At 39.1% G+C, this 19,293-nt stretch overlaps 1 protein-coding gene across 1 annotated transcript in view; it reads right to left on the reverse strand.

Annotated features, from left to right (window-relative positions):
- Positions 1-258: 258 nt before the first annotated feature.
- Positions 259-19,293, reverse strand: part of MEOX1 (mesenchyme homeobox 1) — a 33,703-nt gene continuing 14,668 nt past the window's right edge. The window contains exons 2-3 of the mRNA XM_075845409.1: positions 3,538-3,710; positions 259-908 (exon numbers count right to left, since the gene is read on the reverse strand). Coding sequence (XP_075701524.1) covers positions 786-908; positions 3,538-3,710 — 296 coding nt within the window. The 3' untranslated portion in view covers positions 259-785. The remainder of the gene's footprint in view (positions 909-3,537; positions 3,711-19,293) is intronic.

The following is a 19,293-nucleotide window of genomic DNA, read 5'->3' on the forward strand; positions in this document are numbered from 1 at the left end:
AAAAAGTTCTCCAGTTTTTACTGCTGTGGGGGTATGATATGGCACTTGGGTGCCTACAAGTCTGTGAACTCCATCTTAATGGCAATAGATTATTTTTGCAACAATATTTATGTAAATAAATTATTACAACTACTTTGCAAACAGCACATTTTATTAATAAAAATTGTAATAAAAGAGAAGCTTTACACAGAATTTCTCGCAATATAATACAATTAAAAAAACAATGTAAAAAAACAAATAAAATGTTGAAATGTTTGTCTTGGGGGTAAAAAAAAAGAGGGAATTATTTTGGCATCTTATTCAATGAAACAATTAATAAAAATATGAGATGAATACTTGTTTGTACATTAAGAAATATGCAGAAATTGTAGAGTAAGGCCTGCCATAGAACAAGCTCATGATATGGGTTTGTTTATGATACATCTTCCTCAGGAAAAGGAACTTTGTGAAAAAGTATTAAAAAATATTATTAAAATAGCAATTACAATATACATTTTTCGTATACAAAGATGTCCGATATCTTAATTAATATCTTACAACTACATGTTGGGGAATTTGTTTGATCGTCGAAACACTGACCAGTCTGCTGATTCATTATCTGAGTTCCAGTATCCTGCCCATTATGTTGACAAAAGAAAAAAATTTGATAAATTTATCTGCAAAGGGAAAAAGTTAAATCATACTAGCTTGGTTAACCAGTATGATCAAGGATGGAAGACCAAGAATGGAGTATTGTCTTGTGAAAGTATGAAATAATATAGTTCACTGAGCATGTGGGAACCATGCTATTCAGAGCTGGGAGATGCTGTAGAGTCTAAGTCATCTGCATCTTGATCATTTGGAGACACTGGTTGTCCACCTTTGACACGTTTCCACTTCATTCTTCGGTTTTGGAACCAAACTTTAACCTGCAAAAGCAAAATAAGTTTTTCATTAAAGATTCTCGAGTATTTTCTGGGCTGGTTTATATATATATACGCAGACTCTTGGGTGACTGAGTCCCAGTCACTGTCTACCGCACCTTTGGTTTAACAAGTGTAGAGCATGTTTTGCCTAATGATATTGGCCCCTTAAGGCAAGTGGGCCCTGGAATCAACCCAGGTGTGCCTGCCACCAACCCTGGAAATCCTTAGAGTGTTGTCCCAATTGGATAACCCCTATCCATATGCCCTATTAGGGTATATGGATGTCATATAAGAGATCCCCTGCTCAGGACCCCCCGCTGTTAATCAGAGCAGATAGTCATTGTAAGACCCAATGACGAACATGTATCACATCATTGCCCATTTTTTTGAATGTGCACCATGTAATACTTAATTTTTCTTCCAGCCACCACTGCAGGGGATTGTTGTCTTTTGAGAAGAGATTTTCAATTTAGGACATCCCTTTCAATCAGATTCTTTAATTTTCCTCATTTCTGATTTGTCACTAATTTGTCAAAGAGGGTCTGGGAACTAGGACCCCTGAACAAAGCCATCCTATTCATGGCTCCATTGAAGGATATTAGCAAGTGACCAATAAGAGACATTGAGGTTTACCCATTTACCGAGCCCCAGGACTATTTCGCCTAAAGTGTACACTTTGCTTAATATATATGTATATATATGTATATACTCACACACACACACACACACACACACACACACACACACACACACACACACACACACACACACACACACACACAGTACTGTGCTAAAGATTTAGGAAGTTGTGGAAAAATGCTGCAAGGTAAGAATGCTTTCAAAAATAGAAGTGTTAATAGTTTTTTTTTATCAATTAACAAAATACTACATGAATGAACAGGAGAGAAATCGAAATCAGATCAATATTTGGTGTGACCACCCTTTGCCTTCAAAACAGCATCAATTCTTCTAGGCAGACTTGCGCACAGTTTTTGAAGGAATTATGCAGGGAGGTTGTTCCAAACATCTTGGAGAACTAACCACAGATCTTCTGTGGATGTAGGCTTCCTCAAATACTTCTATCTCTTCATGTTATCCCAGATATACTCGATGATGTTGAGATCAGGGCTCTGTGGAGGCCATATCAACATTTCCATGGCTCCTTTTTCTTCTTTACGCTGAAGATAGTTGTTAATGACATTTGCTGTATGTTTGGAGCCGTTGTCCTGCTGCAGAATAAATTTGGAGCCAATCAGACGTCTCCCTATTGCATGATGGATAATTATCGGTCTGTATTTCTCAGCATTGAGGACACCATTAATCCTGACCAAATTCCCAACTCCATGGAACCTCCATCATGCTTCACTGTTGTCTGCAGACACCCATTATTGTACCGCTCTCCAGCCCTTCGGCAAACAAACTGCCTTTTGTTACAGCCAAATATTTCACATTTTGACTCATTAGCCTAGAGCACTTGCTGCCATTTTTCTGCACCCCAGTTCCTATGTTTTTGTGCATAGTTTAGTCGCTTTGCCTTGTTGCCATGTCGAAGGTATGGCAATTTCGCCGCAATTTTTCCATGAAGACTACTTCTGGCCAGACTCATCCAAACAGTAGATGGGTGTACCTGTGTCTCACTGGTTTCTGCCAGTTCTGAGCCGATTACACTGCTGGACATCTTTAGATTTCGAAGGTAAGTAAGCTTGATGTGTCTTTGATCTGCTGCACTAAGTTTCCTTGGCCAGCTACTGCGTCAACGGTCCCCAACGTTGCCCGTTTCTTTGTGCTTGTTCAAAAGAGCTTGAACAGCACATCTTGAAACCTGCTTTGAAATCTTGCCTGGGAGTGACCTTGCTGATGCAGTATAACTACCTTGTGTCTTGTTGCTGTACTCAGTCTTACCATGGTGGACCTGTGACATGAAACTGCCTTCCACAACCTCACCTTTCTAGCAGAGTTTGGCTGTTCCTCACCCAGTATTAAGCCTCCTACACAGCTTTTTCTGTTATAGTTAATGACTGTTTGAACCTACATATGAAAATGATGATCATTATCACCTGTTTAATATAATTGGCTAATCATACACCTGACTATAATCCTACAAAATCCATGAGTTTTTGCAAGTGTACCTAGAAGAATTTATGCTGATTTGAAGGCAAAGAGTGGTCCCACCAAATATTGATTTGATTTAGATTTCTCTTCTGTTCATTCACTGTGTATTTTGCTAATTGATTAAAAAAAACATTAATAATTATATTTTTGAAAGAATTCTGACTTTGCAGCACTTTTTCACAATTGCATAGAAGTTTTGCACAGTACTGTACATGTACTGTATATATATATATATATATATATATATAATTTAACACCGTCTCGATATACTGTAACTGACCAGGGTTCTGTTTATTTGCCACGCAGCATCATTCCCATATTCAACCAGAATCAGCACCCCTTTCTGGAGGTCCAATCTATATAAAGCTGTGTACAGCCCCTACTAAACTCCATAGCTAGTTGCTGGGAGACCAATAAGATTATATAGAATTTTTTTATTGTTTTATGGAAACACTATTGCTATGGGTAATCGAGTGTTCCAACATAGTATCTAAATATTAGAGCAACAGATTGAACCTACTTGTCTTTCGGTGAGGTCAAGGTTCACAGCTATTTCATATCTTCGAAGCCGAGTCAGGTAATTATGATGAGCAAATTCGGCCTCCAGCTCCCGCAGCTGCTCTTTCGTGAAGGCCGTTCTTTCTTTTCTGGCTTTACTGTTTGTTTCTGGTTTGGTGACAGGATCTCCATTTTCTGTGCAAAAAAAAATATGACAATATGTAAGAAACCATGAAATATGGTAAACTGGTCATAATAATAGTTTGGATCAACCATTATAAAAAGTCAATGAGCGGTAACTTTAAACCTGTTGTAAGAGGTTGAATGCTAAAGTTTAAACTCAGTAGTTACTATAATAGAAACCTTTATGGTAGTCTATTGGTTGTCTATGAAGCACAGGCGTCAGAGTGTTATAAAACTGTCTGTAGACCATGAAGAGGCATGAATGAGGCAGTGGGGAAATTAGTTTCATCTCAACCAGTTAAGATCTGATAGTGAGTATATATTAGCCCCGTGACGTATTATCACTTATCACATGTATGTGATAAGTGGTAAAGGGAAGTATGGAGCGCACTCAGCGGGTGTCAGCTATGTATTACAGCTGACACCCGACACTAACGGACAGGAACAGTGAAAATCACTGTTTTTTTGTCACCTTAGCTCTCGAAATTTTTTTTATAGAAGGTGATGAAAAAGTTATATGTACCAAAAAATGGTACCAATAATAACTAAATCTCGTCATGCAAAAAATAAGCCCTCACACCACTCAATCTACAGAAAAATAAAAAGTTATGGCTCTCAGAATGTGGTGAAACAAAACAATTTTTTTTTTAACAAATATTTTTTTTTGTTAAAGTAGTAAAATATAAAAAAAATATAGAAATTTAGTATCACCATAATCGTATTGAGCCGCCGAATAAAGTTAAGTTGTCATTTTTACCACACGGTGAAAGCCGTAAAAACGAAAACCAAAAGACAAATGTAGGAATCACAGTTTTTTCCAATTAGAGCCCGCAAATATATTTTTTCCGTTTCCCAGTACATTATACGTTACTTTAAATGGTTTCAATAGAAACTACAACTCCTTCTGCAAACAATAAGCCCTCACACCGCTCTATTGACGGAAAAATAAAAAAGTTATGGCTCTTGGAAGACGGGGAGTGAAAAACTAAAATAAAAAGCAAAAAATGGCTCAATCTTTAAGGGGTTAAGGAACTGCATATCCAAACTGGAGATATCATTTAAAGACCACATATGCAGTTCTGGTTACATAGTTTACAAATGGGCATAAAAAATTGCCTTCATCCCCATCCTGAAATTAAGATTAACCCCTTATTTTATTGGGGCTATTATGAATCTTCGGAAGGGCATGCTGAATTTATCCTCTCTATTGCTATATGGCACTCAACTTTTCTGCAGACAGCATCTATACAAGTTTAATAAAGCTATATCAAAATTAAGAGTCTCAGCATTGGAAAGAGTGGAACCTACAGTCAGAAGATCACCATCAAAAGCTAACATGGTCCCTCCGATGTGCTTGAATTAGCCAATTGTCCATTTGGCCCAGCCAAACATTTGACAGAATTGAGTAAAGTCTTTTTGACGTTCTCTGTATATTATACAGTATATAATTGTATATATTTGTTAGCATATCATTTTTTCTTTTTCTTTCTTTAATTAGCCTTGCGTAACAACTCCATACTGTAACTCCTATAACAGTAGCCTCAGGAAAGGAAACATGTTGTTATACGATATCATGTATTAGACCTCCACTGCTAAAAGACATTGGGATGTTGAACTTACAACCATTTGTCATATTGCGGCAATGCAATTAATCTTAAGAAAAGAGGATGGTTGGCCCTAGCTCAAGTTAGACCCGTTCCCTGACCGCCTGGGCATTTGTCTCCCCAAGTGGCACAACACTGGCAAACAAAAGAGTTGGGAATCAACCAGTATTCCCGTTTCCCCAAGGGGCTGAGTATAATTGCAGACAAATTCATTCATTTAGATTGACTCTATTAGTAGGAACACAGCTTAATGTTCCCCTAGTACATACAATTCAGCAATACAGGCGAGCTCAGATGATCTCCGAAAAGAAAAGAAGGCTGTTTGGAGGTACGTCCACTTCATTATTCTGATGAATGAAATGTAGAGCAGTCCCACATAAAAATATGACATTGAGGGTTAGCAGGTTTTAAACAATGTACTCAGACAGCCGCCCAGACGTTTGCCGTATGATATCATTACTGCATTACTATCCTTGGAACTCCTTGACATACTGCAGCCATCCTAATGGAATATTTTGTCTCATCTGGGGGTTTTTTTCTCTTTAAGACATTGTTTTAAGTGTGAGATTCTTTCCACTGTGTTTTCCTCATGCTCCACATGAAAAGACTCACACATTGGATCACAAATGAGGCAGCATCTGGATTCTGCACAGTAAAGCCAAGCAGAGATCACACCTCAAGCTGCTTCTTGCTGCTCGTAAACCCTGCCATAGTCATACACCAGTAACAAAATTGCACCTTCTGTAGAGGTGGAAAGAAAAATATTACTTTGAAGTGTGCAAAAATGAAGATCAACAAAATGTTGCAGTCAAGCCAAAGTACAGTTCAAACTCTGGGACGTTATAAGCAGCAATATGTAGGCAAGGCTCTGCCATTTTAAATTGAAATTTAGAATTTTACCCCTGCCCTGTTTTTTTTATAGTTCCAGACATAAAACAATTAGGGCACGTTCAGACGTGGCAGAATTTTTCCACTGCAAATGTTGCTGCAGATTCGCGGCAATTACGCAACGAATATGCAGCAACATTTTCATATTTGACAGGTAATTCAAACGTTGCGGATATCACAGCGGAGTTGCCACAGAGTTCAGTTTTTGCAATGCAAAGTCTGAAATCTGTATAGAAACAAATGTAAAAAACGGCTGCTGCAGAATTGCACTATGGACTGTCCACAGCAGAATTCAACAGCAATTCCGCCACGTCTGAATGTGCCCTTACATTATATTTCATTTTGAAGAATTTTTTTTCTGCATAACACAGTTTTCTCGTTGGGGTTCTTTGAACCCTTGTGTGACACTCTAGCCCCTCAGGTTCTGCACTAAGCATAACATAGCGTATAGGTATTTCCCGGAGTGTTCCTTTAACTGATCCTATGGGTCCTAGTCTTTTGCTTCGATTGGCTCTGGATTTATTCATTCCCATACAGTCCACAACCCCAGTAATTGTAGTAATTTTCACGTTTGCTAAAGCCAGGGAACCCTTTTAAAACATTTTATAACATTATAATATATATTTTTCCCATTGTTTCAATCTATCTATCTATCTATCTATCTATCTATCTATCTATCTATCTATCTATCTATCTATCTATCTATCTATCTATCTATCTATCTATCTATCTCATAGTGGCCCTATAAACTTCTATGAATGCCGTATTATGGTTCTGTACGACTCTGAGGTTTTACATAAACCATAAGGCTGATGTAACTTCTCCGATGCTTCGGCTTCTGAAAAATTATTTCTGAATTCAATACGCAAAATTAATTTGACTCCTTTTTTTACCATTCAGCTCAGTTTTTGTATAAACCAGTATGTGATATATTTGATACTTTAGCATTGGCACACACTGCATAAAATGGGAACAGATTTTGCCCCTCTTTTGGCACCTGTATCAAGTTATTACCTTGGCTCGCAATGATTATGACTCTTAGGCACAGCATCTTAATGTAGAACACATGTTCGTGAGATTCAAGATGTTGAGTATATCATTAGCAGCAGAGGAGATGCCAACAATATGATATGTCATGCTAGACCCTTCAGAAGGATAAGCCAGGTGGTTCTCTCTGAAGGTGTCAAATTCTAGTAGGTAGCAGGCTTCTCCCCACAGTGACCCTCACAGGCAGTGGAGCAGACAGGAAAATATTTTAGAAAAACAAAAACTGATGAATGTGGTGATATCTAAAAGACCATAAAGAGTAATAACGCAAGTAATGTTAAGTTCATTTAAAAAAAATAAATTGTAAAAATAAAATTCAATTTTGAATTGAGTTTGGCAAAATTGTCAACAAACATAAAATCTACTATTTTTATAAAATATCTGTCTTCATTACATTTTCGCTATTTTGGCAATTGTTTCTATTCAGGCATTTCCAACATTAATGTATTGTGCTTATGCATTCTAATAAGAGCAGTATATCACGGCTGCCGGCATTGGAAATGCTAGGCACTCTATTTACCACTATTGGGTTCCTCCGTATGGCACCGTATGGAGGAGGAAACACATTTACAGGAGAATATCTCCATAATAAAGCAGCTGATAGAATAAAGCACAATTTTTTCAATCAGATTCTGTATCCCTCTAATGAAATAGGTACAGTATGGGCCCATAGACTTCTATGGGTGAAATATTCCTGCTCCATACAACTCATAAATGAGACCTTAGAGAAAGACTCTCCTAAGCAAGGAACCACAGGAGGTCCATGTGGCAATATTTTTGCAAATAAGTAAAACTTACTGGTTAACTTCAGAATATTGTAAAAATATAGAGCTGCACAATGACGGCCTCTTAATTTATATTGTACCAATAAGGAAAGACTCACAACTTCACCAAAGATAAATGTGACCATGTCAAGGTTAGGCCCGGACTACCCTAAAACTCAGACTTTTCACGTGTGGATGGCAGGAGCCATTGTGTGATCTTCATAGCAGGTGATGACCCATTCAGTAACATTGAGCCGTGTGATGATTGAGATCACGATGAGAAGATGTGGGCTGGTTTCACATGACTACAAATTGTCTATGATATCACATCTGGAACAATCAGAATCTTTCAAGTGGATTGTTCTGCCACATGGCAGGGACTCCTGCTGCCACTAGGGGGAACAGATTTCCCGCCGCCTTATGGTGAACTGAAAAATAGCAGATACAAATAATGTGTATAGCTATCAATGACAGCATTTCTAAAATCCAATTATTTACCAAAAAACACATACATATGTACATATATATATATATCTTACAGCAGGTCTATTTTAGTCTATTACATCACAGGCTGCCTTTGTAGTCGTGGACTGGTGAGAAAGACACTTCAGAATAAAGTGGAATTTCCTGTATATAGATGGAGCCTGGATTATCTTTCCTCTGCTATTTTTCTACTTGTGGTTACGTAACAAATACAGGAAAGCTTAAATAATTTCCCGCATATAATAATATGAGAGATGTTTATTATGAACAAGAAAGAACAGCTATTCCTGCTTAGGATTTACTAGTATAGTGCGCTATTCACTACGGAGAAGGAGCAGTAATAATATGGGAATAGGATTTAAGTTCAGTGTGAGCTTCTCCTGGGCCCATTTGTAAAAGCTTAAACCATATTTGATCCTTGATCTTGCTTTATAACAGAAACGCATGGATAACGGTGTTATACTAGCCCCAGCTGCGGGACGTGTAACCTGACTGTGTCCGCTGCGCATTAGAGGCTCAATACCGTTATATGAGAGATGTGATCTGAGGAATTAATGCGTCTTTAATGAGCCGATCAAGGTTAATAAGTGCAACCAAATCTGGTAAATTGTCCCTCTCCTGCAATATAGACAAAGTAAGTAATAAAGGTGGAGGTAGACGCCGAAATATAGTCAACGCTTCAATAAATGTACATTTTGATTATATGCTAATTGAGTATTTCTATTTGTCTTTTGTTCATTTTATATTCAGTTTTTAGATGGAATAATCCTGTAAATATTTTAAGAAGCAAATTTAAAGTAATTGGAAGACAATGCCCTGCATTTACTAATGCTTTAATAGTTTAATAGTTAGCCAGCGTAAACTTAGACCAGGCAGTCCCAAAATGCGCCAATTTTCTCACAGTGGTGCATGCTGTATGATCATTTTGGTACATTTTGCATGACCTGTTAGGTGCTGTTCACACTGCGGATTTTGCGCGGCGGGTACCGCCACAAAATCCGCCATGGAACTATTTCTGCCGTGGGCAGGAAGATTCCTCCCTCCCATTGACTCCAATGGAAGGTTCGGGCGGAACCTGCACGAAGATTGAGAAGGACACTTCTTTTTTCCTCTAGCTGAAAAAATCGGCTAACGGGAAGAAGAAGTGTCCGACTCCAATTAAAATAAATGGGAGGCAGAATTATGTGGCGGAATCCGCTGCAGATTACCCGTAAATTTCCTCTGTGTCTGCATACCCTTAGACTCTTTTCTCTTTCTCATACCACCTTTCATTTGGCTTATTTTGCGCCACAATTTTGTGCACATTTTTTGACATACATTGGCGCATTTCAAGCCATGCCCCTTCCCCGCTAAGTCACACTTCTTTTTGAGACACTTTTGAAAAGTGTCTAGTGAGGTTCAAATAGCAAATTTGCACCTAATTACACCAACTTGCACCAAAATTTGGCACATTTTTCAATGGTTTCTAGATCCAACGCAGTAGTAAATCTGCCCCATTGTGTGAATAATATGAATATTCTCTGTTTTTAAGCTATTGGTGACAGAGGCATAACTTGAAGCTTCTGAGCCCCAGTTAAAAATCTGTAACAGTGCCCCCACCTATTCTTTACCTATGATAACACCGGCGTCCTCTTATGTGGCAAAGGTGCCTTAGAGCCCTCTCAGGCTCCGGGTGCGACTGCTACCTGTGTGCCCCTATAGCTGCACTCCTGATATCAACCTCTTTACACATTTCCATGAAGCTTTATTGTGTTGCTATATTATACTATGGCACCGACTATGCAATAAAGGTCACGTATACACCATTATGTAACTGAGCAATAGCTCAATTCTTCTGTTAATATGGCATGGGAGCAGCACAGAAAATTGCTTCAGCCACACTTGGACTCCCACCCTGGAAGATGAGAGGAAATATAGAATTGTAATATTCCTACTATTATTAACTTTTATATATATATATATATATAATGAATACGTTTTATTGAGATCCTATGTATTACAGTATTGGTCTCGTGACTTCTTTAGACCAATTCGAGAACTTTTTTTTTTTTTTTATAAATTCTTTTATTTTCATTTTAAATATTAAGTATATGAGAATAAAGTGCAAACATCGGCACGCAAGCCAACAAAAAGCAACATTGCAAAAAAGAGAAACGATCAACAGCATAAGTGCACAAGAAAACTTGACGGCTGCACACCGTCGACATATCACATTTGCGTAATACATTAGTATTAGAATAAAGTAGAGAAAGACAGAAGGGGAAATAGGAAGGAAGAGAAGGGGAAGGGGGTATGAGACCAACATACAGATCAAGACCGGAATGATTGGAGTTTAGAGACAACAATGGCCCTATATTCCGATGAAGACTGAGATCGAATCCAATGGTACCAGGTTTTGATGAGTTCCTCTCATAGATGCAGAAAGATCCTCCATTCTCATGATCTCCTGTATTTTACCAAACCACATGGAAATTGATGGAGTTCATGGGAAATGTAACAACGAATCTGATAATGGTTACAAGTCCTATAGGGGTTGCCAGCCAGGATTCCTAGACTCCTTTAAGACAAACTTGCCCAGTTATGCCATGAAACATCCCCTGCTCCTATATTACTGCAGAAATAAGCAGATGTGCCATTCAAGAGATTGAGGGAGTTGGGTGACAACCCATGTGGAAGTTGTAAGCAATTGAATGTCACAAAATTGAATGTCACCAAACTTTTGTTTGGAGACATGGAAGGAAGAAGTGGCTTAATGTAATGTTTAAAGGGGTTGTACAGAATTACAAACAAAGGTCTGTATTTTTTACAGAAACAGTGCCACTTTTGTCCATGGGCTGTGTCTAGTATTGCAAGTCAGCCCCATTCACTTGAATTGGGCTTGGCTGCAATACCAGACACAGTCCATGTTGCATGATATTAACCATATTATTATCATTGGTGCCTTTTCATTAACTACTGTTTAGCTTTTAATATTAAAGTACTCATCTAGTGCCATACTCAGATCCCCCTCAAAAAAGCTCTTTATAAAAAGCAACAAATTATTCCAAATTATTTTGTGGCCTTGGCTCCAGAGGCGGCTGATGGAAACAGATAAATGAAGCGTTACTTGCAATATGTGTCTTTCCTGCCAAAACGACTATGTAAAAAAATAAAAGCATGTGTAAATGGAAGATGTTTTCTAAGTAAGTGAGTTCCAGTTATTTATGTTTTGTTGACATTTTAAAAGATGAAATTGGCAATGAACCATTTCAGATCAGGGCCATGAAATGTGGACAATTCATCCACAATAAATTACATACAATTTGTTTGCCTAAGTCTTGTAGTGTGGAGCGCTGGTAGCTAAAATGATGAGACAGATGTGTTGGTTTACTGCCGGCACGTATTCCTTCTAGAGGATTAACATATGGTATTTTACCGTAGGTCATATTAGAACCTGTACAAACTAACGCTCTCTTCCATACTACATATATATTGGCGGACACGTATTAAAACTGGTGCAAAAGAAAAGCAGACTATGTGCTCATGCCATCAGCTCACTATAATTTTTTCGGAGAGCTTACAAAAAATTAAAGGGCAATCTGATTGGTTAGCACGGGCAACAACTCCTTTTGTCTTTTGTACCAGTTTTGATATATTATGTTAGTCTAAAATATCTAATCTACCCGCCACTCAGTCCCTGCCTACTTGCAACGGCCCGTCCTAGGCGACGGCGTACAAATGGGCGACGGTCCCTACACTCAATAAGTGCACAACAGACAAGCAGACAAGGGTACACAGAAGCTAAGGGAAATGGGGCAGTTGCCCATGGCAACACCGTGAGCAACAAGAGTAGTGAACGAGCCGAGTAAAACCAGGAGTGTACGAGGTACCAAACGCAGAGCAGGAGAGTAGTCAGTAAGCCAGGGTCAATATGAAAATTGATATTTTCAGCCCTTAGTAAGCCATACCTGGCCGTTTTTTGATTGGCCAGTTAAAGGGGTTTTCCGGTCCCTAAAAATTGATGGCCTATCCTCAGGATAGGCCATCAATAGCTGATTGGTCAGTGTCTGACTCCCGGGACACCAGCCGATCAGCTGTTTTGAAGGGGGTACGAGCGCTGCTTCCCTTTTGCTTGCTCCCTGTGAATCATCGACACGAATGTAGCGGCGATTCATCTATAAGGGAAAGACCTTGGGCTCAATTCCCCCTTTTCCCTTTGACAGGTTTCCTAATGGTACCTTATATATCTTTCACCAAATATCCAAAAACCTCACAGTATGTATAACGGGCACTATTATTGCAGGAAGACGCTTGGCATAATTCAACTAGATTTATTGCATGTACTATGCATTTCGGGATTGGTCTAATTTTTTCTTCAGGGGATTTTATATTTATGGTTTTAGATTGATTGTACAGACAAATATTGTGCTAAAAAATATTTATATATTTAGGATTTTGTAGGAAGAAAAGGAAATAAAAGTCTGACAATTACTTGAGTATGTGATAAATAGTCCTTGAGAAGGAATTGTTCCTTTAACTGTTTCTTTATAGCCCATATGGCAAGCGAACACCTTGTAAAAGGGGTGGCAGGGGTCAGAGGTTTGAGGCCACATACAGTTCCCTCTCACATGTTTTGGTGGCAGGATTTGCACATAGTCTGCAATTAGATGCTTGTGCTTTCATGGGCAGGAGAGAGATTACACATGGCCTGCACGGCAATAAAACCCTGTGGGAGAGACTTGATCTCCGAGTGAACCAGCCTATTACCTACAGCAAAAAGATCCCAAAGAATTATTTCCGAAACTAGGGTGCTGACAACAGATAACCTCTCTGTCCAACATGTTCCTTCATTGTGCTCACTTTACTATGGTGGACACTCATATACAATTGATGTAAAACTCCACTTTTTAACAACACTTTGAAACATTCCAGATGTTAAATTGACAAGATTTTCTCATCTATGACATTCGTAGCATATCCGTTGTTTCTGTAGCTCCTGAGTTCTGGAAACAGCGCATCTCGCCGTGCCATGCTGTTTCCGTAAATCTCATTCCCTTCTACGGGAGTTATGGAAACAGCGTAGCTCAGGTGTTTCTGTAGTCCTGACCACCTCGTCAGACAGTGGCTGGAGAGCAGCGGGAATGTGACAAGGTAGGACCGGGGTCAGGAAGCCGATGTGCCACTCGGGCTGTGTTTAACGGCATCCGAGTGGCACCCGATAGTCTTCAAGGACCCATTGACTTTAGCGGGTGAATAGGGTCTGTGAAAACTGACCCGATTCCCTGATCCGTGGAAAGATAGGACAAGTCCTATCTTTCCACGGATCACTGATGGGACTCGGCCGGCGCACACTGTCGTGTGCATGAGGCATAAGGGGGAGAAAGGATGGAAGCGATCAAGGAAAGAAGAAAGGGTCAGAGGACACTAGGGTAGAAGGAAGAGAGTAAGAAAGGTAAAAAGAAAAGGAGGGAAGGAGCAAGAAGAGAAAGAACGAAGGGAGGAAGGAAGCTACATGCAACCCATATGTAAATAAAGCACATTAAGGAAAAGCAAAGAAAATTAGCACTTTGGGACTAAAATTTTGCACTTGAATTGTAGCAATTGTCTGACATATTACTGGATTATTGCCACAAGTTGCCAGTGTACAGACAGCGCTTTTATAGTTATAGGATATAAAATTATCAGTAATATTAAGATGTATTGTAACAAATGCTCATTCTTTAGCAATAAAACTGATGCATTGGTGTAATGTCCGTGGCTGCGGGCTGTCAGCTCCAATCTTCTCCTGACAGCCGCAGCCACGAGTCGGCAAGCGCTGGCCCCAGCCTCCTCCTCAGGAGACGCCAGTGCTCGCGTCCACTCACCTCAGCCGGATCCCGTAGGGTGCGCGCGCAAACTCATGCCCACTCTTAAAGGGGCAGCGCGCGCACCGGACTTCTGATGAACTTGAACCCGTGAGTACCCTGGACTATAAGAGGGCTCCAGTCCCCTGCTTCTATGACTGAGCGTTGTTGATGTTTCCTAAGTTTGTCTACGTGATGGCCTCCTAATGTTTTCCTGTTCTTCTTCCCTGCATTCCATACTATCCTGGTCTATCACTGTGCTGTGCCAAAGTCGTGTTGTGCTGTGCTGTATCCCACGTCTGACCTGCTTCACCTCGCCTGACGTCTACCTGCTGTCTAGTCCAAGCCGAGCCTGCCCTGCTGCTGTCCGAGCTGCCACAAGTACCTATACGAACTATAGACATTGACCTGTGCCCTGTTGGCCAGCTGCCTTACCGCCAAGGTGGTACGGCCCAGTGGGTCCACAGACCCTTCGTGACAATTGGTTAAAAAATTTTATCTGTCATGTGTGAATACAGTAGTTTCTCTGGCAATGATTGCTATGACTATATTATAGCATGGAAATGGAAATCTGTGAATAATAATTTAGGGGTATTTCATGTGATCCTGTCTCAAAAGCAGATAATAGCTTTTGCTTGGTCAAAAAACAAACAAAAAACAATGTCCTCTATGCGTAAACTGATTATATTATATGTTTTTGTTCTAGAATATTTGTTTTTGAAGGTTGGTATATAAAATAGTATTTTGCAGATTTGAAGTACTGCTTATTTTTAGTATGCACTGTCCCACTCAAAAATATCCAATGAGTGACATCTCTGGGACTCTGCTTGTTTTAATACATATCACTTTCACTCTGGGCTATCCTCTATAGGCTAAGAAACGGGAGAGGGAATATTTTGGATGTTGACATAGACTGGCAGACTGCCAATATGAATAAAAACCTAGAATGCAGATATCCTGGGTGATTCTTGACCTCGGCTTCCCCGCTGATAACATGCAGTCCCTGGGGTGCAATGTCAGCGGCACTGATATAGATGCCTACTCTGAGCTTTACTTTTTATTAATAAAGATTAAGTGAACTTATGTTGGATTTAGTAATACATTAGATGACATTTGGCATAGGACAGGCGTAAGATTACAACAGGCAATGTTAAACAAAATGGAGGATGAAGAATGATAATTCCTGGTATTATCCATACCCAGTTTCCATTTCCTAGGCTTAATTGACATCCCTCAGAGTACATCTAAATGGAAGCTAAAAGTTTCTTATATGTTGAACACGTTTCCTAACATTCCTCTGGAGCTTTCAGTGGAAAAATTCAAGTTTTGGAAAACAATCAGATCCGTAAAATTCAATCTTTCATTTTAATAACTGCTGCATAAATTCCTCTAAACACAGCATCAGATGTGGGGCAGGAATTAAATGGTCCATGTCGAACAAGGGAATAACTTTAAAACCCTTTGTGGCTATGGGATCTTTCCACCAGACTTAAATACATGATCTCAATTCAATGTTAATAAAATACTTTTGACTAGAATGAGAACACTTGTTAAAAAAAATGTGAATAAAAAAAATATTTGTGAGGAATGAAATGGAAAGCAAAATACAGCCCAGATAATCGACTCCTAATGCCCAGATAAACTGACTCCTGATCTATTTATTGTTTTTCATGTTTTTTATAATTAAGTCATAGAATAATAATGAAGATTAAAAACAAGATATGAGTTAAACCAGTCAATCTAATAAAACATATAATATGACTACCCAATTGAATAAAATTGTCTCTCCTCTCAATTTTGAAAGGAAACTGTTTTACTTGTATTTTGTGTTTTTTTTTAGCAAGGGGGGAATTAAGTAGTGCAAAGGAAAAAATGGTGAAAAAATATTGTTTTCTTAAAATATTACACCAGTGTTTAACAGTATGTATTCCTAATGTAACCACTAGTACCCCTGCGATACTACCAATACACATTTACAGCACCAACTGCGCTGGAGGTGGATCTCAACTTTAACTAAAAGAGGTTGATGTCAAGTTGGTCCTGTAAAGCCCTGGATAATGGGTAATGGATTGACTACTTCTATTACTACAGGAAAACAGAATTGGCTGTTTGCTAATATTATACCATACTGATGGTGTTCCAGGAACAACACCATAAAGTACTATAGCAGAGTTACTACTGTACTGTACAGACCCTCTGATGTTAGGACATCTATTTTATGGGCTACATGCATATGGGAAATTATTGCCACGTAAGTCCTTTTGGGCCATCTGATTGCTCCAGAGGACTCTGTAATGGTCATCTGTATTCTGTAGAGAAAAATAAATGGCCTTGTGAATGAGGATCAGATGTCATTTGATGGGTGGAAGAGCACCCACAGTCTTAGCAGGGACCTTTCTCTGGTAAAAGATCCCTTTTAAAGACTTACAGTACAAAAATTAATTTAATATAACTATTTCAAAAGTTGAATGTAGATTGTTGAATACTAAATGCTACAATTTTACTACTGCTTCTGCTAGTACTACTACTACTATTACTACTACTACTATTACTACTACTACTACTACTACTATTACTCTACTAATACTACTACTACTATTACTCTACTACTACTACTACTACTACTACTACTACTACTACTACTACTACTACTACTATCATTACTGGCTTACAGCTGCTTGTCATCTGATCTATTTATTACCTCACTGGCCTCACAGTCAGGACTGTGACATCATCTGTCTAGAATGAACAGTCTATCTGAGTCAGTAGTGTGCGGGATTTGTTGACTTCAGGTTGCACAGATTTGTAGAGGGATTTCCTTAGACTTAAATGTAAATATGTTTAGGATATAAATCAGTAGGACAGGGGAAACAGCATTCAATAATGTTTTTGAAAACTTGGAAAAGGGCAATTCACAGCAAATCCAGTCAAATCAAAATATGAGGTTTTTTTAAGAATAGTTTCTGCTAAACTGTTTATTTATTTTACAATATATGTTTAATTTCATTTAATATATACTTTAAAGACAATTGGTAGATATTAGATAGATAGATAGATAGATAGATAGATAGATAGATAGATAGATAGATAGATAGATAGATAGATAGATAGATAGATAGATAGATAGATAGCAGATCATTGGATGGATGGATGGATAGATAGATTAATTTTTTGATGATATAGTGCTATATAACTGCATACTGTAAAGGATTTGCCAGACACAGCTTCTGTGTCGACGCCCGTGGTTAGTCAGTCTGCACCTGCTCCTAAGTCTGATCGAGTGACCCCTCCTTCTACCAATCAGGCTGGGAGGCTGAGGAGTGGGAGAGCCTATCACAGGCTGGCCAGACGGAGCTAACTCCCGCCCTCTGTCTATTTATACCTTCACTTCCTGCTCCTCCTTTGCCTGTGATTCTCCTGTTTCCTGGCTCTGCTGCTGCTGCTTGAACTATTTGTCCCTGCTTCATATTGACCCTGGCTTACTGACTACTCTCCTGCTCTGCGTTTGGTACCTCGTACACTCCTGGTTTTACTCGGCTCGTTCACTACTCTTGTTGCTCACGGTGTTGCCGTGGGCAACTGCCCCATTTCCCTTAGCTTCTGTGTACCCTTGTCTGCTTGTCTGTTGTGCACTTATTGAGTGTAGGGACCGTCGCCCATTTGTACGCCGTCGCCTAGGACGGGCCGTTGCAAGTAGGCAGGGACTGAGTGGCGGGTAGATTAGGGCTCACCTGTCTGTCTCCCTTCCCCGTCATTACACATACTGACTGTATAGTCTGAACCAACCCATATTACAGTACACTGGACCCCTAACTGCTGTTATAATGGATGAACTAGACTACACAGTCAGACTGCTGTTGTCGTCCAAACTACATACATATCCAAACAGGTGGTATATATATATATATGTTATAGATGTAATAGACGACATTCCAGACTACATCTCAAAACTGCTTTTATAGGGGGCGCTCCATACTACATATTAAAACTGTTGTTATAGTGGGAGCTCCAACTACATAGACAGACTGCTTTACATTCCCAGCTACACAGCTGGGAGGGAACAGTCCAGACTACGCTCCAGTCTACTATGATCGTGGGGAATTCATTCTAACTAAACAGCCAGACTGCTGTTATAGCAGGGGTGAGGGGGTCCAGACTACACAGGTAAAATTGCTGCTAAATTGGGACGTCTGGACAGTAGAGTGTGACCAAGAGAAGATGTTAAAGTGACAGCGTTTTATAAATGATTCTATTTTTACTTTACTGGCTACTACTATCATATCATCAAATCTCAACAGCACTGTTGTAGAACAAAGCGTGCTTCAAAGTTCCACCTCTGTATTAAAGTGCATAAATCTGCAGATTATAGTTTAACATTTGACATCATATAATAAAATGGGCAGTACATTCATATTTTAATTAGAACCATCTTTTCTGATTTTCCTATGTTCCTCTTACAATTAATGAGTTGATATACTGGTGTTGTGTAAAATCGAAGTCTACTAGGAAAACATCACCGACAAGTCACAAGTGTGTAGTCTAAGCTTCAGGCGGATGACAATTTTATGAGCCAAGATAATATTTACTATCCACAGTTTGTCATAATTTACACTTTGACTATTGCATTACATTCGTGAGGAGCGGAAGAGCCCGTTCTGCTTCTGGCTTAAGTACATCTGATATCACTATTAGCTGTGGGTTAAAGCCATAATGCAGAACACGTGCGGTGATTGTGGTCGAGGACTCATTGGGCTGGAATTGTTTGGTGCAGCGGTATAAGATGCAATACATTTTATTTTATTACGAAATTATATATTTCTCCAGTGCAAGGAAATTGTTCAAATAAATAAAATCTTGTATGGTTAATAGAGCAATAAAACAGAGGAAAATAATAATAACATATGTCTGAGCTAAATCTACCAGAAGGCTGATGTCACTTTTTGGGCCATTTACAAGAGGTTGAGTTGCCACAGATGGGCATGGGCAT

This window comes from Rhinoderma darwinii, chromosome 13, assembly GCF_050947455.1.
Source record: "Rhinoderma darwinii isolate aRhiDar2 chromosome 13, aRhiDar2.hap1, whole genome shotgun sequence".
NCBI classification, from domain to species: domain Eukaryota; kingdom Metazoa; phylum Chordata; class Amphibia; order Anura; family Rhinodermatidae; genus Rhinoderma; species Rhinoderma darwinii.